Below are 20,242 nucleotides of genomic sequence, written 5' to 3'. Positions count from 1 at the left end.
AGACGCCCCCTTTTCTAAATAATGTGGCATTCACAGGTACCAGGAGTTAGGACTTGGGCCTATCTTTGGGGGGACCACTCTTCAACCACATAAATATAACAAAATTACAGGTGCATTCTTTTTTGACCCAGAAACCCCACTGTTAGGAATTTGGCCTAAAGACACACCTCCAACTCCTTTTAAGAATGATCTGCTCTGTGTTCCGGAACAGGTTAACTGCCCTCTCTGAGCACCCTCCAAGGAACACTTCCCATCTCCCTCCTACCGAACGGTTCTTTTGCCTCCCCCAAAGAAAAACCCACCCTAAGGCGAGCTTCGGCCTCCGGAGCCGGGCAGACGACAGGGCTGACTCCTGGCTCCCGCAACCCGCACCTCGCGGCCACCGTCGGAGGCCGGCTTCTCAGGGCCGCCCGGGGAGTGACGGACTTGCCTGGCTCTCAGCCGGGCGGTGCTGGCGACAGAGCAGGCCTGTCCGGCCCTGTCCGGCGTCACTGGTGCCTGGTGAGGCCAAGAGCCGGACATTTGGCCCCAGGCATGCGTGCGTGCGTGCGCACGCTGCGTGCGCTGCGTGCCGTGCGCTGCGTGCGTGGGCGTGCGTGCGCATGGGCATGCGGGGCATGCGTGCATGTGTGGGCGGGCAGGCGTGTGTGTGCATGTGTGCATATATGCATGCGTGTGTATGCACGTTGTGCGTACGTGTGTGTGCGTGAGTGTGCGTGTACATGCATGTGTGCGTGCGTTGCAAGGGTTTGAGAAACCTCTTTTCCACCTGCCCAAGCTGCCCCCCATCGGACCCACGCGGAGCCGACTGGCTGCACGGGGGCCCCCCAACTTTTTCCTGAAGCTGATCGTCACATTTGCTCTAGAAGCCCCCGCTCTCGCTGTGGGAGGCGGGAGGAGGGAGACGGGAGGCGGGAGGAGGGAGGTGGCTCCCGCCTCCCGCCTCCAGCGAGGAGTTCCAGGAAGGACGGAGCTGTCTCCGAGTCCACTCCGGTCACCAGAGGCCTTCCTGTCAGCGCTTCCCCGTCTCTCTCCATAGGAGCGTGTGATGCGCTGCAATCGGGAGCAACTGGACACCGGGGGGCCTGGTTCTGTGCTGGCTCCGAGGCAGGAAAGGCCTGGGGGGCCTGGGCCCGCATTCCCCTCCGTAACAGTCCAAATCCGGGCCTGGGCTTGCCGCAGAGGTTCATTCTGGCACTAAAATGACACAACACGTGCCACTCATTGGCCCTTCCGACCCGGTACCCCGCTCAACGGCAGGCCGGGTTTAAGCCCGCCTGGCGGTGGGAATTCTGGCTGGAGCGCTGGATGGATAACCGTGCTCATCACCGATGGTCCCACCGGCCCCGCACCGCACGTCTTCCAGGGGAGTTACGCCAGAGCATGTACAATTCGAAGAAACATGATTTTCTTATACTTTACTTTTGTTTCCCCTCCATATTATAGAGCAGTATTTTGCTTTTAAAAAAAAATCTGTGGATACGTTCTAGTAACTATAAATTTCACTTCAGGGTAGTAAAGGGCACATGAAATATTTATAAAAAGGAGAATCGATGGGGCTTTTTGTCTTAAAGGGCCTCCACCAGCCTTGACTGGATACTTGAGGACTCCAGGCCCTCTAGTGGCAAAGTAGTAAGCTGACCTTGAGTTGACCGTGCATTGCTCATAGCAGTGTGCCTGTCTGTCTCTCCCACTGAACCCAAAGTTCCTTGGGGTTTGGGGGAGCAGGTCTTCATAATCTCTGCCCCGCCCCCACACGTGCCAGCCGGGGGTGGGGACTCGGGAGGCCCCCTTCCCAGGAGGCGTGCGCGGCTGGGACAGCGCCATCCCAGCAGCAGCTGGGCCTCCGAGGGCAGTGCCTGGGGTTGCAAAACAGAAGCTCCCTTGGAGGGATTTCCACATTCAGGGTTGGAGGGGCAGCGGGGGAGGAGGGATGTGGGAAGCCTCTCTCTGTGTCTCTGCTTTTCCAGAAACGCCAGCATCTCCCGCAAGATGTTAATCAGTAATGGTCCCTCGGGGCGCGCACTTTGGAACAGCAAATATTTGCTGCGGGCTTTCAGCTGCGCACCCCAACCTCTGCCTTCACCCTGAACGAAGGACCTTCCCAGGCGCCCGGGGGGCCACAGACTGGTAAGAGGCAGCAGATTAAAGGGAAACCTTCACAGTCCAATCAGCAGGGGGTGGGCTCTAAGGTGAGAGGGGGAGTCTGGGCAGCGCCGAGCCCTCACTCGGGGGCGGAGGGGGCAGCGGTGGGGTGACAGGTGTGCTATGGACACAGGGGCTTCCTCTGAGGGAGGAGGCAAGGGGATGAGGCTTTAAGTCCAAAGAGCTTGTGTCCGCAGCACTCACTGTTCAAACCACACTCTGCGTCCTGCTCTCCTCCCCCGGTAAGCGAACCCCCCACCTCAGGGCTGTAGGGGGGGTGGTGCTGCTCCAGGTAATTCGGGGCTGGGAAGTGGTGAGTGAGCTGTTGATTTCTTCCCACTCGGGTTCTCCAGGATGACACGTCCTCGGCGTGCTTGAGGGGCGCCCCGCACACAGATTCTGTCCCGTTCAGTAGATGAACGTGACCTTAGGGGATAGATACCTGGGTCTGTCCAGTGAGCAGCGTGCAGGGGCCGTGTACTCCTGGGGCCCGCTCCCAGCTGACGGAGGAGCTGCACAGGAAGACTTGGACCTGGAAGGGGTGGACTGTATTTGGGTGCTGGGATTGTTTCCTGAGGCTGTCAGAGAGAGGTGGCCTGGATCCAGGAGCACACTCCCGCGGGATGAATGTATTAGCTGGGGGAGTCCCGCTAACTCTTGTAAACGGGCAGAGCTCAGAGACACGGGGCACTGAGGTTCCAGACTGCAATAAAGTGAACATCGTAATGTAGCGAGTCCCATGAATTGTCTGCTTTCCCAGTGTATACGAAAGTTATGTTTATGCTATGGTGTAGCTTATTAAGTGTGCAATACTGTCATGTGTCAAACCAATATACATGCCTTAATTGCAAAAGACTTTATTGCTAAAAGATGCTAACCACCAGCTGAGCCTTCAGCGAGGCGAGCTCTTTTTGCTGGGGAGGGGGGCTTGCCCTCATGTTGAACGCGCAGCAGCACGAGGCAGGCCTGCACCCCGAAGGCATGGCCAGCCTCCCTGAGATGCTGCAGGAGGCACTTACCCAGCATTTGCGACTGGCAGCCACTGAACTCGGCCTTGACGTTTAGAATTGCACAGAGTTCCCTAAACCCTGACATTTAGGAAACACGCAGACGTATTCCACCACGTGGGTGAGGTAGGGCCTCCTGGCACATTTCTGCTGGGCCGTTTAGCATACGCAAGAGCAGTGCCCTGGGTCCTGGGCCGGTGTCGCTTGTACCAGGCACAGACGAGGACACGGCGCCTGCGTGCGGGAGAGGCGGCTGGGGAACGCCATCCTGTCACCCAGGGGGCCTGTTCAGAGTGAGGCTCTCTACTGATGGGACTCCTGTGAGGCGGGCAGTCTTCCCTGCCCGATGCCCCCTGGGCTGAGTGGCTGCCCTCCCAGCCCCTCCTGGGGCATCTCGGTGACCTGCCCAGCCAGCCTCTGGGTCACAGACCTGGACACCAGGAGCTGAGAGTGGAGACGGTCGGGCCCACAGCCCAGCGCTGGGGTGTTTACTCAGACAGGAAACGGGCAGGTCCGCAGGAGCCAGGCTCTGCGCCCAGATGCCAGGGAGCCTGGAGAGGTGGCAGGGCTGGGCCAGCTAGCGGTGAGGAGCATGGGGTTTGGAGACCCCCTGCCAGGGCCAGAGGACTGGCTCCCCGTGGGGCTGAGAGCCAGGACGCACTTCATAGTCTCTGTGAGGGGGAGGAGGTCAGCCCGGCCTCACTCAGGACCAGCGGGCTCTCATGTCTATCGGGGCCCCAGGTACATGGAGGAAGGGAGAGCCGGCAGGAGCTGCGAACGGGGCGCCAGGGCTGTCAGAGAGGTGCAGGGGGCAGAATTCTCACCCCGAGTCAGGCAGACCCAGCACTTGCCCTTTCCTGGCCCTGATCGCTACTCCGACCCTCGGCATCCCCAGCCAAGCAGGCCCCGGACCCCGGGCCCCGAGACCCAGCTTGATGGGCTGCTGTTGGGCCCAGCGATCAGGGGCAACGAGTGAAGCCGACCAATAAAGGTCCGTGGACCTCCTGACCCCGCCCTGCTCTGACCCCACCCAGGCAGGCCAGGTCCAGACCACATCCTCTCTAATCCACTCCTTCCTGAGGAAGTGGGGTGAGTGGGAAAGAGGGGAGGCCAGGCGCTGCCGCGGGCTAGGGCCCAGAGGAGGTTTCGTTCGGTAACAGAATCCCCTCCTCGGTGGCCGAGGTCCACCCTTCTTGCTCCGGGTCTCCCTAAGGGGGCTCGGCTGCATGAGCCAGAGGTAAGCCCCTGCCCACCCCTTAGAGGGAGGAAGTGGGTCACTGGAGGCTGGACCACAACACAGGGACGAGGGACTGCATCAGGCCTGATCCCCAATCTGCTCTCTCCTCCCAGGAAGCCCTGCTGCTGAGGAGCAGCGCTCCCTCGGCCCCCACGCTGACCGGATGGCGGCGGCACTGCGCCTCCTTCTCCCCTGCCTCCTGGCCCAGGTGTGGCTGGCGCCCCGCACGGCCCAGGTGAGGCCACAGACCCCTGCTGTCCGGAATGAGACCGTCCAGGGAGTGCAGGCCACGGAGGAGGAGGAAGAGGAGCCCTGGCTGACGGCCAGCGGGCACCAGCTCTCTGAACAGACCTCCAACTTGGGGTTCAGCCTGCTACGCAAGATCTCCAGGAGGCATGAAGGCAACGTGGTTTTCTCCCCGTTCGGCCTGTCCCTGGCCTTGGCGGCCCTGATGCTGGGGGCCACGGGGCAGACCAGAGCCCAGCTGGAGGGCGTGCTCAGCCTGCAGAGCCCAAGCCAGACGGGGCCCGGGCACCTGCCCACCTTGTTTCGGCGGCTCAGACAGCACCTCTCCCGCAACCGGGAGCTGGGCCTCACCCAGGGGAGTTTGGCCTTCGTCCACGAAGATTTTGATGTCAAAGGGACCTTCCTCAATTTGTCCAAGAGGTATTTCGATACCGAGTGTGTGACCATGAATTTTCGCAATGCCTCGCAGGCCAGAAAGCTCATGAATCATTACATTAACCGGGAGACGCAGGGGAAAATCCCCACGCTCTTGGATGAGGTCAATCCCGACACCAAGGTCATTCTTGTGGACTACGTCTTGCTCAAAGGTATTTTGAGAATGTTCTGCTCTCCCCAAGCGGGGCCCCCGCGCAGTCCCGCCCTCTCCTGCTCACCCCGCATAGGGTTAAGCCACGTGACTTTCTGTGAGGTCGGGTCTCACAGGCAAACCGAACAGGCGTTGACCGTGTGATGTCCCAGGCACAGGCTGGGGGCTCCCCCGTGCCCCTGCGGGTGGCCCACGTGCTGTCCCTGGTTTCCAAGCACCTCTACGCAGTTCTCCACGCCTCTAGGTCCTGACGCTGAATCTTCCGGGCACATGATCTGTGAGAGGTGGGGTTACATCTTTGCTCCTTCACTCCCTCCTTTTGTGAACTGGGGCCAGTGACAATGTCTCTTGTCCTCAGACTCTTAATATAGAAAAGTGGGGACCTCCCCCCTACTGTGCAGATGAGGGCGAGCCTCAGAGAGGTGAGCCTGGGCAAGGCCCCATGAGGCCAGACTCAGCGAGGGGGTCCTGACACTCTCACGCCAGAGCCTGTCCATCCTGCCTTCTAACGCGCAGGGGGCCTGTGCGGCCACCGCTGCAGCAGGAAGCCGACACGAGGGCCTCGCCGAGTCTGGGAGAACGTGCTTCCTGCTGCCGGGCACAGCCCAGGACAGGGTCTGTGTAGAGGGTCACGGCGCTGCACAGGTGGCCTCCCCTGGGCCAGGTGGCTGTGTCAGCAAGGGTCCCCTTCTCGCAGGACCTCCCTGAGCAGCCATGTGTGGGAAGGCCATCACTCCTGTCCCAGGGACCCTGCCCGCACGTGGCTGCACAGACTAAGGGCCAGCAGAGGCCGCGTCTCCCCCCCGCTGAGCTCAGGACAGGGAAGGATGGGTGCGCTTCCTCCCTGTTGTGTGATCCGCAGGTGGACCCGGGTTCCGCCCGCTGGGAAAGAGGCGGGACAGGCGGCCTCCGGGGAGTTGGCTTTGCTGCCTGAGCTGTGGTCAGAACACACTCCCCACGGGACTGCCCTGCCCAGTGGGGCAGAGAGGGCTATGGAGCGCTGCCCTCCGTGACTTCAGCAGGAATGCTACCCCGCGGGAGTGGTTTCCACACCGAGTTCTCTTCTTGCCCGTCCAGGGAAGTGGCTGACCCCCTTTGACCCTGTCTTCACCGAGGCAGACACTTTCCACCTGAACAAGTACAAGACGGTCAAGGTGCCCATGATGTACGGCGCGGGCAACTTCGCCTCCACCTTTGACGAGAGACTCCGCTGCCACGTCCTCAAGCTGCCCTACCGAGGGAACGCCAGCATGCTGGTGGTGCTCACGGAGAAGATGAGCGACCACCTGGCCCTGGAGGACTACCTGAGCACGGAGCTGGTGGACACGTGGCTGAGGAACCTGAGAACCAGGTAACGCCAGGCCCCCGCCCCCCCCCCCCAGACCAGCTCGGTCTCTGCGAGCACGCGCCACAGTCCCGGGGTTCGTGTCCGTCTCCCCAGTGGCCAGTGGGCTCCCTGGGAGCCGGGGCTGTGTTCGCCGTTTCCCTCTGTCCCGGCATCTCTCTCAGCGCCTGGCTCATTCATCCGCTCGGCCAGGCTCCGCCACGCGTGCACCATGGCGCTCACATTCCGGGGAAGGGAGACGAGGGAGTCACTGCCGGGAGCCAGGGGGCGCCAGGGCGCAGGCACCGCCAGGAAGGCCTCGGGAAGGTGGTGGCCGAAGTGAAGCAGGAGCCTGTGGGGATCTTGGGGGAGGGAAGTGTTACAGGCAGAGTGAGAGTCTGGGATGGGAGAGCGCCTGGTGGGTTTGAGGAACAGCAGGGCAGCAGGGAGGAGAGGGGGTCTGATAACCGGGGCCCAGGCCCGCAGGGCCATCCATCACAGGCCCAGGAGAGACGGGCTTTTCCTGAGGGCGATGGGAGCCCCAGGGGATGAGAGCAGAGGAGGACCAGGGTCTGACTCCTGTTTGGAAGAGCCACACAGCCGAAACCAGTTTGGCTCAGTGGATAGAGCGTTGGCCTGCGGACTGAAAGGTCCCGGGTTCGATTCCGGTCAAGGGCATGTACCTTGGTTGCAGGCACATCCCCAGTGGGGGGTGTGCAGGAGGCAGCTGATCGATGTTTCTCTCCCATCGATGTCTCTAACTCTCTATCCCTCTCCCTTCCTCTCTGTAAAATATCAATAAAATATATTAAAAAAAAAAAAAAAAGAAGAAGAAGGGCCACACAGCCATGCGGAGTAAAGACACTGGCGGGAGGGGGGGGGCGGGGGGCGCGGGGGAGGAGATCCGACAGGAGGTCGCTGTAACCACCCCATCAGCACACTGCCCTGGGCTGTGGGGTGAGTGCAGCAATGAGCAGCACTTGCACGGGGATCCGCCAGGAAGCCAGAGGGACGATTGGCGAGTGGGCTGGATGCAGGGAGAGAGAGGAAGAATGGGGGATGTGAAGTGAGCAAAAGGGGATAAGCTGCAGCTCCTCCTGATCAGCGGGCATTGTGCTGGCCGCGCCATATTCACACAACCCTCTGAGGCCCGGGAAACCGGTACTGCTGTTTGGGGCTACACCTCAGAAATTAAGAAACTGAGACTTCTTTAAGACGACTCTAGTGTCAATCATTCGTTTCCATGCTTTTTATTTTCGAGCCACAGAACTCATCTGTTCAAACACAGTAATTTCAGAGGAGGACTCCAGTGCATGTAAAACAGAATATCAGCATGGCTCTGCCTACGGGGCCGGGGGCGGGGGGTTCCCTTCACTCCCTCCTGCTGTCCATCCCCGACTCCTGAGATTCTGGAACGGAACGGAACGCTGCGGGCTGCAGGATCTAGCCAGGGGTCCTCACACTTTTTTTTTTTCTTTTTTTATTGATATTTTACAGAGAGGAAGGGAGAGAGATAGAGAGCTAGAAACATCGACGAGAGAGAAACATCAATCAGCTGCCTCCTGCACACCTCCCACTGGGGATGTGCCCGCAACCAAGGTACACGCCCTTGACCGGAATCGAACCTGGGACCCTCCAGTCCGCAGGCCGACGCTCTATCCACTGAGCCAAACCGGTTTCGGCTGGTCCTCAAACTTTTTAAACGGGGGCCAATTCACTGTCCCTCAGACCGTTGGAGGGCCGGACTATAGTTTAAAAAAAAACTATGAACAAATTCCTATGCGCACTGCGGGCCCGGGACGCGCGTCGGCTGCTAAGCAGGACAGGCAGCGGCACCCGGCGGGCCGGATCAATGTCCTCGGCGGGCCCCCTGTGGCCCGCGGGCTGTAGTTTGAGGACGCCTGACTATGGCTGCAGTGCCCCCTGGGGCCTGCAGGGTTGCTGCAAGCAAAACACTGCTCAAGGAGCCCCTTGGTTTGGGTTGTTTTTAAAACAGGGAAATGGATGCAAAACGCAGTATTCTTTGCCAATGAGAATGTGCATCCTTGGCTGGGAGATGAAGCCGGTTCGGTGACGCTGACGTTACATATCTAATAGCCAGAGCTGCTTTCCCCGAGCTAGAGTATCACAAAAGAACGGCGTGAGCTATGCACAGTCCAGTGAGCGACTCATTAACGAGAATAATCTTGGAGAGAGTGATCTTTGTAGCGTGCAGTCCATGGCTCTGTCCACATTTCCCCATTACATCTACTTGTCCCACAGACACATGGAAGTTTTCTTCCCCAAGTTCAAGTTGGAACAGAAGTATGCGATGCATGAGCTGCTTAAGCAGATGAGAGTCACGAGAATCTTCTCGCCCTGGGCCCACCTGGGCGAGCTCTCGGCCATCGCGAGAAACCTCAAAGTGTCCCAGGTAAGCCAGGGTCTCTCATGAGGACCCAAACCCCAAGGAGGAGGTCGGACCAAAACCAACACATATTTTTGCAGATGATTTTATCGTCGATAAAATACCAAGTTGTAGTAGAAGCTCCGATTTAAATTCCGAGGACTTGAAATAGCACCCAAGTTGGATGTTTTAAGAATTTTGAGCTATTTTATTAACACTTTAGTTCAACTAATTTAATTTCTCTTCGTAGAGCTCTCCCCCTCCTCTCACAAGCACTCAAGGAGAAGTGTACCCCTGAAAAGGAACTTAGTCACGGGTTCATTTAAAATGTCATGAAGTCACACCACTCTGAAGATGAAAGAAACCCCCAGAAGCCATCTGCCCAACTTCCCACCCTTGCCGGGACCCCCTCTATAACATCCCTACAAATTATCCTCCAGTTTTCCTTCCTTCCTTCCTTCCTTCCTTCCTTCCTTCCTTCCTTCCTTCCTTCTTTCCTTCCCTCTTTCTTGCCTTTTTCCCTCCCCTTCTCCTCCCTCCCTCTCTTTCTTCTTTTTAATGCTTCCAGTGACAGGGAAGGCAACGCTTTGAAAAGCAACTCAATCCACAAATGGCCAAAATTGTAATTGCTGTGGTTTGGGGGTGTTTTTTTTCTCATATATATGGCTTCGGGGTGTGTTTTTCCTATAACCCCACTAACTCATCCTTTTGGGCCGTTGTTCTGCCTCTAAAGGAATCCCCTCAGCTCACCTGCCTTCCCAGTGGGAACCTGCTGGTTTCGAGGGGAGCCGTGGCCCGTTACCTGTGGTCGGAGCAGCCGGGACATTGCGGGGAGCCGCCTACCGCTCCTGGCCGCTCACTAATGCCAGCAGTAACCCCTCATTGTTACGACTGAGAACATGTCCCACCATTTCCAAGTGGCAGCTGCATCTTCCCCCGCTCTTCCTTAGCTGTGGGGTTTGATTACTACTTTCCCATTTGCTCGTTCTAAGAGAGATTAAAAATGGCACCCCCTGAGCAGGACTCGGCAGGGTGAGCAGGCCTGCAGCCAGGCCTTGGTCTCGGGAGGTGAGAGGGATAACAGGACAGCCCTGAAGACCAGCACCTGCAAGGCTTTCTGCTGCAGACACAGGGCATGGTGACGCCATGCGCTCTTCAGTTTAAGGTGCAAACCACCAACTGTCCTCCCTGTCTGCTCCCGGAGAACTTTCACTCCAGGACTTAGGGAACCCCCAGGAGCTACTACACTGATGTTTCCTTTGTCTCCCCTTATAACAATTAGGTTGGTCCATCACCCACTTAACATGAGGTTCCTGGACAAAAGGGCCTCCCAGCCAGGACAGGTGGCCTGAGGACATCCAGGAAGTCCTCAGAGACCCCAGCACTTGCTGGGGACTCAAAGCCGTCCCAGGTGCTGGGAAGCTGCCGCAGACTGGCCACACCCCTCACCCAGCTGGCCTGCCAGAGGGAGGGCCAGAGTATTCGGGGCTCCAGGCAGCAGCGGGAGCACCTTTCCGAGGAGCACCAGCTGTGCCCAAGGTTCAGCAGCGCAGAGGCCACGCTCAGCGAGTACCTGCTGATCTGACGCATGCGCGCAGGGGCTGGCCAGTGTTTCCCATTTGGGGTCCTGGGGTCTCCTGGTATTTGAGCTTCCAAGGCAAGTCCCTGGGCAACCTCAGACGCCCCCTCTCAGCACAGAGAGCCCCATACCGCTCATTCCCAGACGCATGGCCCTGCAGGCAGGGCCACAGCAAAAGCTGCCAGGGGGCCCAATTGCCTCCTCTTCGCTGTCACTCACACGGCCCTCCCCATTACCTCCTTTTCTAGGTTTTCCAAAGAGCCGTGATCGAGGTCGATGAGAAAGGAACCGAGGCAGTGGCAGGAACCCTGTCCGAAATTATTGCTTATGCCATGCCTCCCATCATCAAAGTGAACCGGCCATTTCATTTCCTCATCTATGAAGAAACCTCGAGGGTGCCCCTCTTTCTGGGCAGGGTGGTGAACCCAACCCTCCTGTGATCGGGGACAAGCACGAGGACGCGGTGCCCAGCGGACGCCGACCTGAGGTACGGGACCCGCGAGGGCACTGGTGCTGGGTGGCAGGAAGGATGGCTCCCGTCTGCTGCTGGTCTGAGCCACTCTTGGAGAAATCCGAGTGTTCACGTCAAACTTATTTTCAGGTGATGTTTGTACAACCCGTTCGGTATGTGCGCCTGTGACTAAGAGCCTTGGCTGTTGACTAAAGCCGAGCTTGGTAGAATGCCTTCGCCCTCCTGCTACTCACAGGCCTGGACACTCTATCCAGATGAGCCGCTGGGAGGAAGACACAGACACATTCTCCATGAACCATTTCTTGCTGACTGACATTAGGAAAACAGCCCAGCCCTGCGGCTCAATGGTTGAATATCGACCTATGAACCGGGAGGTCACGGTTTGATTCCCGGTCAAGGCACAGGGCACATGCCTGGGTTGCGGGCTCGATCCCCAGTAAGGGGGTGTGCAGGAGGCAGCCAATCAATGATTCTCTCTCACCATTGATGTTTCTCTTTCTCTCTCTCCCTCTCCCTTCCTCTCTCTGAAATCAATAAAAAATGTATTAAAAAAAAGAACCACAGCGTAACTTGCCCTGATCCAGCATCTGCATCAGTGCGGCCGTGTCCTCCATGGCAGGTTAGAGATGCATGACATCACTTGGCAGAGGCATTAGCTGAGCCACAGGTCACCCCGTTCAATACCTTCGTTTTACAAAGGACGGGAGTGGGGAACCAGACACAGGGTCACATTATGGCTTTCAAGGGCCCCAGGCACCCTTGGGGTCTTTCTGACATAAAAAAATAGACGTGTATTAAAAGTTGGACTTTAAGATGGCATTGGTATAAAGATGAATATATGATGCACTGTATTTGCCTTGGTACCAATGCAGCTAAAGTATGTAACGTGCTTATTGCAAAAAGTAAAACATTCATGGGCCCCCAAAAGTATCCTGGGCCTTAGGCACTGTGCCTACTGCGCCCAATGGATAAGTGTCGCAGGACATGGCCGAGAAAGGCAAATGCTTGCCAAGGTCACCCGTGGCCCCAGGCCGATTTCTCTTTCCCGTCTTTCGACCTAAACCACCTGGTGCGGTCCAGCCGAACAGGCCGCGTGGGCTCGCTGCTCAGTCAGCCGCCGTGATTAAATGAAGAGAAGCGTGCCTAACAGGAAAGCAGCAAGTCCCCGGTGCTCTTAAGCGGTCGCTTTCTGTTACAGAGACAAGGAAGTATTTTAGGAGTAAGTTCTGAGACTCCTGACCTGACCTAACTCACCTTGGAGCGTCACCCGTGCTAACTAAATGCCTATTTGGATTTCTATCTGTTTGCTATCGATTTTATACCTAAAATTAATTTATTGATTAGTCATCTTAACTACTAATTTACATCAGAGCAATGTGTGTGATATTAATGTGAACAGGTAATAACATCAGGCTGCAGTTTAAAGGTTGACTTTTCATCATTCTAACACCTGGACATGGAGTCACTCCCGTACTCCTCCTGAGGGCACCATGTGACAGCTGGCAAGGGCAGAGACAGAATAGAGGACGAACTGCGCCTGTTGGTGTTCAGTTAGCCAGGTTTCTTTGTGGGAAAATACCTACTTTTAGAGATGAAACTTAGCGGGGGAAAGTCTATGAAAACATAATAGTCTCTAAAATAAATGTGGCGAGGCCAGTTACGGAAAGGTTCATTGCTATTGAGGGGTTCGTATACCATGCAGAGCAAACTCCCCCTCGCCTCCCCACAAGCACTGCCAAGGACGCGGCATTACGACTGTCACTAGCACATTGCTCTTTAAGGCAGACCACTGGGAAGTGCAGTCAATGATACAAAAATTCAAGGTTTCAGCTGAGGGGAGAATCTGAACAGTACAACAAGGCTTCGCTGTGTTAAGTGTCAGGTTTTTAAAACTTCCTGCAGGCAGACAGACGGACACCCACATACCCACAGTCTCTCACACAGGCTATTATAACGAGAACAGAGTATTGAATTAATCTAATTCATTTATCTTCCCTGTGAAACTTCTACTCAAGCTGAATGGCCTGTTCATTTCGGTTCAAATATTTCATGTTTGCCTACTAACCACAAGGCAAAACGGAGCCGTCCCTTCCAGAGGAAGGGGTCGGGTCTGAGCTCAGGAAGTCAAATAATGGAAATGATTCTCAGATGCATATGAGGCTGTGGAAGAATATTTCTATATGCCCCTTATTCTACCGCTATGAAGTAAAATCCATTTAAGTTCTACAGGTCGTTTTTTGCTTGCAGTGCTGACCTGTGAGATTCTAAAACCTGTCCTTAAAATGCAAGTGTCCCTAATTAACAAACAGCTGACGGCGATGCACTGCTCTGCAGTTCAGGCGGGGGAGGGCTTTCTTCCTACAGCTGGTTTGAAGGGCTATCTGACACGCTGCTGCGCCAAGGACTTTGCCAGAGTATCAGCTCGTTTCGGTGTAAATCGAAGTATGTGTGGATGGTCATAACTGTCATCCATTTGTTTTCTGCTCTGATTTTATATATCTGGTTTTAGAAATATGCATAATTTTTAAAAATATTTCAACGTTTTCAGAATTGATCATGTTCTGCAAAGAAAAGAGGAAACTTGTGAGCATAATTTAAAGGACTGTTACTTGATTGCTTCGTGCCCTGGAATGAGACTGTGTGGGCTCTATAAATCCCTGGATTGTAGCTGTAGTGACTTTTCTGCTGAGTTACTCTCCTCTCCTCTCACATGCATGAGGGAAATAAAGGTTCCTAGCTCTGCTACATCTATTAGTGAACCAGTAAACTGGAATTCTCCATTTTACCTAAAATGACAGAGTCCATGCTGATTATGAATCACAGTGCAGGGAGACTGCTGTCACTCTGATGTCCCACTTACGCACCACAAACTCTCCCCGATCACAGTGTGTGACAGTCCATGTCAGTGACGCTATTCGGAGATGTCATTAAAAGAGTTAAATGAAATCCATAAGGAGTGTACTAAATTAGCCATATGGTCGAGCTTCTCGAACCTACTCAATTTTTAAGTACTGACAAATGGGTTGAATACTTCCATTAACCTATCCTTAAATGAAAGATACTAAGAATCATTAAAAATAGCCAACAAGAGCCAATTGTAAGGAAAGGTGGAGAGAAATTGAGCAAAAGTTTCACACGGAGTAGCTGTTCCTCAGTAAGTTGAGGTCGGCGTGCTTCTGTTACTCATCACTTAAAAGTGAACTGTCTTACTCTCATTAGAGAATAAAAATTGCAGAAAAGTATTTAAAACTTTTTTCACAAACACAGGTATCTCATTCACCTATGTTTTATTTTAAGTAAATTCACTATTCATTATTTCACATTATAAAAAGTAACCACACACGCGTTTGCATTCACAAATTAGGTCATCTTTATCATACATCAATATGTTTTAAAAAACAAAGATTTCCTAATATCAGTATAGTTATATGCTGATTGCATTTTGTAATAGAGAAGCTGACAATAGCTTCATACAGTATATCTCAAGATCTGACATTTTAAAATTAATAATCGTACATGTTCTACAGGCAAACTGTGATGGAACTATTAGCATTAGTATAAATAAAGGCTGTTGACATAGCTCAGAGTAACAGCTGATTCAAACTAGATTCATCATTTTTCATTAAGGACGAATACAATCTGAAATGTAAACAAAGTATTTATAAAATAAAATTTTCTAGGAAATAAAGGAAATCGTGAATCTATTATTTTTAAGGTGATTGTGGCTAAAAGTTCTCAGAAACCTTAGTGGAATTTTCATTGCCAAATTTAAGTTTCAGAATATCCGGGTACACCATATTGTCACCCCAACCAGACGGGAAACATTGTGGGCTGCGGGCTGTACCCCTTTCAGTGTGACTCTTCAGCTGTGCTTGGAGATTCGTGAGAAACAATGTCTTTCTGATTTACTCCCAGGCCCCCCCCACGTGGTTCTCTAGAGAGGGTGATTGCAATTGATGTGGGCTTTCGTATAGTTTTCAATGCCAAAGCTCTAGAACAAGTAAACGGATGGTTTCCTACACAAATAAATTCAGCCGTGTCTCTTCTGCAGCAGTCGTTAAAGCACATACTAAAGTTGTTTCTCATTACACTTCACTGTAACACTGGAATTCTGCAACCACATTATTACTTAAGAAATAAATATAGTACACCTCCTACAGCATCTCATTTCACACACGGGGCTTTTGGCAACACCAGCTGCCCTAATGCCTCTCTTCCATTCGTTAGAAAAGGAAAAGTAGCCCCAGCCATTGCTTTAGCTTTTGTCCGTCAGTCACATTCTCTCCGGGTGTCTTTGTTTTGCCTCCTTCATCAAGCAGATGGTTTAAGGATTGGATTTTCTGGATTTTCTTTGTCAAAAAGGGATGTAAAAAAGAGAGGGGGTAGGAAAAGGAAGAGGAAGGGAAAAAAGGATGGAGGGAGGGAGAGGAGAGGGAGGAAGAGAGGAAAGGGAAAGATGAGAGAGAGAAGAAAGGAGAAAACAAAACATGAAAAATTTTATCCATATAATGCTTAAAAAGTAAATAAATATAGATAGAATCTACTCTGAGAATTCTGAGTTAGTGAAAAATAAATTTCATATTAAATATTACTTGGAATTACCTTTAATTACCAAATCCTGTGTGCCCCTAAAATAGCATTCAATTCAATTCATACAACTTTCCTTACATTGTTTTTTCGTATAACCATGACAGAAATCAATGCGGCTTAAATATATCAATTACCTGGCTTTAAAAGGTTTAAAATACAATGCATTCCCATACACCCTTGAAGATACCTATTTCCTAACTACCAGACGTGTGTGTCATCTCTGATTCTGAAAAGTGGGAGAAGGTACTGTTAGGATTTTGTTGAGCAGCAAACACAGATATTAGTATTTTCTGAAATTATTTCCTAGGCTTATTTTAAGTATAAAGGATATGTTTCCATTTGGAAATAGCCTGGTGCTGAACTGTAGGTGATCCTTCACAGAACCATGAGGACACATAACCACACTGCCCCTGTTCTGGTTATGGGCAGTGTGCATTCAGGAGGAAGTCCAAAGGAGAAGCACGTCGGATGGACGTGTCGATCCAGTCACATGTTAAAAAAGCAGCTGTGATACCAATATCCCTCCTCCTTCAGAACATTTAGAGCAGGAGAAACAAACGATGTGATTTGTTAGCAGAGTGTTTGTTTCTAGATTCATTTTTTAAACAATTATATATATAATTGATTATATAATGAATATAATTATACATTATATATTGAGAAGGAGAAAATTCAGTCTATGAATTGGAAAAACATGCTCAACAATGAAAGAACAGATTGAAAAAGTAATCTGAAATAAAGGAGAGTTGAGAGGAAGTTTCAACGATCTTTATTTTTTAAAAATGCCTATGGCATTCAGGAAAGTAACTTGAGGAGAGAATGAATTATATGCTGATGTAATTGTGTTCTTCATTAGAAGAATTCCAGGGCAATCTATGAGAGGAGGAAGGTCAAGAATGATGGAGAGGCCGGATCACAGGAGGCACCGTGGCGGGTAACCCAGGAAACCCTGTCATTTTACCGACGAGACATGAGGCCCAGAGCACTGAGCGAGCGTCCACAGCTCTCAGCTGCCCTGGAGAGGGCACAGGCTCCAGCTCCGTGCTCTCTGCAGACAGGACCCTCTTCTGGCTCGGTCCTCATGCCTTTTAAAGGGACCAACCACCGCATAATCACTAGAGCAACTGTTCCAAAGAGCTTTCTCTGTAAATAAAACTATCCTCTATATTAACATTACTGATTTGTAATATCAATATTGTTTTTTTCTGTTTCCTATTACTTTTTTCTGTGATACATGACCCTACTCTTTCCTTGAGCTCCTTTCCATAAATTTGTTTCTAAGTTTGAATGAATCTTAAATACACCTATATTTACATATACCGGTGAGCAATTAAAAATTTAGAGAAAGTTACAATATAGTTCAGTTCCTAAAAGGGACACCAGCATGGAGTTCCCACTAAAAAAATGGATGTCAGAAACCTTATTAGAATATTCATGAATTAAGGGACATATGTCTAAAATGTTTAAATTCTGGCTTAATCAGGAGATCCGGGCACCCTGTAGGAAAGAGTAGACCTGTGAGCAGAGTCGGGCAGCCTGGATCAATCACATCCACGTGACATGATCTGTCTGCCATCGGGACAGTTCTTACGGGGCTACCCTCTCCCACGTGTAAACTAACAGGAACACAGGCTTCAGCGACTCACACAGACACTCACGAACAGCACGTGAAAAGGAAGCCTGGGAGGAGGAGGCGGGCCTGTACAAGCTCCCTGTTAGGGACAGGGCGGTGTGCAGGGCCCCCCACAGGCGGTCCCACGCTCTGGATGCATGCTGAGGAAGGTTTCTTAGGGAGCAGCAGGGCCCATCCTGAGCTCTGGGCGATGACACACTGTCCGCTTACACGGGCCGTTCAAGGGAGGCACTTACACCCAGTGTCTTCTTCAATAAGGTGCCTGGATGCAAACATTTCACAGAGAATTTTTAAAATCTCGGCTATCAGGGGGAGCCATTTAAAGTCTCTTGTTGACTCCCTTAGGTTGCCGTGTCTTTGCCATAAACAGATCGTTTTATATAAAGTATCAACATAACGGAGGCACGTGTGCTAAGAACCCCTTTTAATTTTGAACATTTCCTCGTTACAGACAGTTTCTGTTCTTTAGAAATTGGGTGGGAAGGAAAGTGCCCTGAGAAAAAGAGGAGGATGACACACTTAGCAGCACATCCGGGGTTACTTACAAGGTGGCCTTACGTGGCGGTGGGTCTTTACCTCCACTGCTCTTTGGATCAACTGAGTTACCTGTCCCACGGGAGGTGCTGGGGAGGGGAGTGTTAGGAGAAAAGGACGGCGGGAGGCTACTGGCATTGCGAGTCCGGAAGGAGTCATCTGAAAGGAACACGTGCAGAGTCAGACAAACTCCATTTGCCAAGGCAGGTGGGAACCTAGCAGAGGAAAGCTTGATGGGGGCGGCCCCTTTTTGTTTTAAAATCAATTTATGAGGGGTGGTTTATCTATAATGAACTGCATCACTGCCCAATGCTTCTTCCTGCCCCGGAACCGCTCCCCGCCCCCCACTCCCGCCACCTCCTGCCATTAGGGATTTGTGTGCATTTTCTGAATCTTATATGAATGGAATCAGATGACATGTACACTTTGTGTCCGGCTCCTCTCGTTCGCCTCAATTATGTTGAGGTTTGTCCATGTTGTTATGTATATGGATGCTTCGTTCCTTTTTATAGCTGACTGCGGTTCCATTGTATGGCTATGTCAGTATTTGCTTATCCATTCTCCTGTTGCTAGACATTTGGATTTTCCCCAGTTTTTGACTCTGATGAATAAAGCTGCTCTAAACAGTCATGTACAAATCGGTGTGGAGACGTAGGTTTTCATTTCTCTTCAGCCAAAGCCTAGGAGCGGAATTGCTGGGTCACACAGTAGGGTGTTGTCCGGAGGAGTTCCCCCCGGGGCTGCCCACCAGCAGTGTCTGAGCGGGCCGGAGCGCTGCCCACGTCCCCGCGCACTCGACACCGCGAGCCCTTCGCTGAGAGGAGCTTTCACTGTCAGTCGTCTTAGTGGCACACAGCCACCCACTCACGTGCCACCTACGGCTGCTTTTACCCCACAGGGCACAGTGGGTCATCGTGACAGAAACCAATTTGCCAACGAAACCTAACTACTGACTCCCTAGCCTCCTAACAGAAAAAGTTTTCTGGCCCCTGGTATAAAGTTTCAAAGATATACTACTGCAAATGTTAGCTGTATATTATCTATAGTAAAGCCCTAGGCGGGGGTTCTCAAACTTTTTAAACAGGGGGCCAGTTCACTGTCCCTCAGACCGTTGGAGGGCCAAACTATAGTTTAAAAAAACAACTATGAACAAATTCCTAAGCGCACTGTGGGCCCGGGACGAGTCGGCTGCTAAGCAGGACAGGCAGCAGCACCCGGCGGGCCGGATAAATGTCCTCGGCGGGCCGCATGTGGCCTGCGGGCCGTAGTTTGAAGACGCCTGCTAGTGTTTTAACCGAGTTCATTACTGCAAAAAATTTTACTCTCTGCCTCAGCGGGTCCTCAGACTATGGCGAAATCTATCCTATCATTTTTGTCCTTTTTCTCTTTTAAAAGAACTCTTAAGTCTTGATACAGTGAAAACAAAATAATATAGTCAAGTATTTTCTCAATTGCTAGAAAAAAGTTTCATAGGTACTTGATAAAGATACAAATTTAGGAAAAACACTGTATCTAGAAATAAAGAAATTATTTAAGGAAAATCATATTTCATTTAATTTAGCAATGCTTTGAGGAGCTCAGATTTCTACTTACCAGTTAGTGAAATCATAGAAGTCTTTGCTAACCCTGAGGCAGAAGGTGTATATGCTGCTGTAGAAGTTTTACTGGAAAAGAACATAATTTAGTTTAAAATGCAAGAACATGTTTATTTCAATCCCACTCATCCAGCATTTGGTCTTTTTAAATCTTTTTTTTTTTAAATGTTTTCCCCTAGCCCTGGCCAGTTTGGCTCAGTGGGTGGAGCGTCGGCCTGCAGACTCCAAGGTCCCAGGTTCAATTCCGGTCAAGGGCAAGTACCTTGGTTGCGGCCACATCCCCAGTAGGGGGTGTGCAGAAGGCAGCTGATTGATATTTCTCTCTCATCGATGTTTCTAACTCTCTCTCCCTCTCCCTTCCTCTCTGTAAGAAAAAAAAAAATCAATAAAATATGTTAAAAATAAATAAATAAATAATAAAATGTTTTCCCCTATTTCTTATGAAACATGCTTGTTACTTCTATTTCTCATTTATTCTTTCTATTCCATGCCTCAAAATAATTATGTGCCCTTGTCCAGGAGTTGAACCCTCAACCCTTCAGTGCATAGACTGGTTATCTAACCACTTAGCTAACCGGCCAGGGCAAGGCATTATATATTGTCATGGCTGTAGTCTTCCTAGAATACCAGTACCTATTTATAAGCAAATTGGTAGACTACTATTTTTTAACAGTCTTTACAGAAAGAAAAAAAATATTTACCTATAGAAAACTCAAAATTATTCCTAATTTTTATAGTAATATAAATATTTCACATATGGGATGTGACTATAAAATAGAAATTAAAACGTGAAGAACTGACAGATCGTACCTAGCACACTTGTCTAAGTTGCCATATTTTGCATGAAAAGCTTGATTATTAATAGACTGGCTTCGAATCAATTTGGATTTCTTGATTTCTTTGCCTAG

General features: G+C 51.5%; 2 protein-coding genes across 29 annotated transcripts in view; one reads left to right on the top strand and one right to left on the bottom strand.

Moving 5' to 3' along the window:
- Positions 1–1,896: 1,896 nt before the first annotated feature.
- The window catches only part of SERPINA10 (serpin family A member 10), a 66,790-nt gene continuing 48,444 nt past the window's right edge, over positions 1,897–20,242 (top strand). The window contains exons 1-6 of one of the 24 annotated variants that reach the window (XM_080669278.1): positions 1,897–2,130; positions 4,503–5,222; positions 6,299–6,572; positions 8,808–8,958; positions 10,759–10,997; positions 16,429–17,757. In XM_080669278.1, coding sequence (XP_080525404.1) covers positions 4,553–5,222; positions 6,299–6,572; positions 8,808–8,958; positions 10,759–10,950 — 1,287 coding nt within the window. In that variant the 5' untranslated portion in view covers positions 1,897–2,130; positions 4,503–4,552 and the 3' untranslated portion in view covers positions 10,951–10,997; positions 16,429–17,757. Of the gene's footprint in view, positions 2,388–3,329; positions 3,894–4,220; positions 4,390–4,502; positions 5,223–6,298; positions 6,573–8,807; positions 8,959–10,758; positions 11,531–16,428; positions 17,758–19,513; positions 19,778–20,242 lie in introns of those variants that run through there. The other 23 variants (XM_080669288.1, XM_080669279.1, XM_080669281.1 and 20 more) reach the window with 23 other exon arrangements.
- PPP4R4 (protein phosphatase 4 regulatory subunit 4) overlaps positions 14,239–20,242 on the bottom strand; it is an 87,978-nt gene continuing 81,974 nt past the window's right edge. For 4 of the 5 annotated variants that reach the window (XM_080669221.1, XM_080669224.1, XM_080669223.1 and 1 more), the window contains 4 exons: positions 20,145–20,238; positions 19,333–19,403; positions 17,751–17,898; positions 14,239–15,331 (listed from right to left, as the gene is read on the bottom strand). In XM_080669221.1, coding sequence (XP_080525347.1) covers positions 15,307–15,331; positions 17,751–17,898; positions 19,333–19,403; positions 20,145–20,238 — 338 coding nt within the window. In that variant the 3' untranslated portion in view covers positions 14,239–15,306. The remainder of the gene's footprint in view (positions 15,332–17,750; positions 17,899–19,332; positions 19,404–20,144; positions 20,239–20,242) is intronic. The other variant, XM_080669222.1, reaches the window with a different exon arrangement.

This window comes from Plecotus auritus (assembly GCF_963455305.1).
Source record: "Plecotus auritus genome assembly, chromosome: 1".
Taxonomy (NCBI): Eukaryota; Metazoa; Chordata; class Mammalia; order Chiroptera; family Vespertilionidae; genus Plecotus; species Plecotus auritus.
The sequence above is the reverse complement of the archived record's forward strand: the minus strand, read 5'-3'. Positions and strand labels throughout refer to the sequence as shown.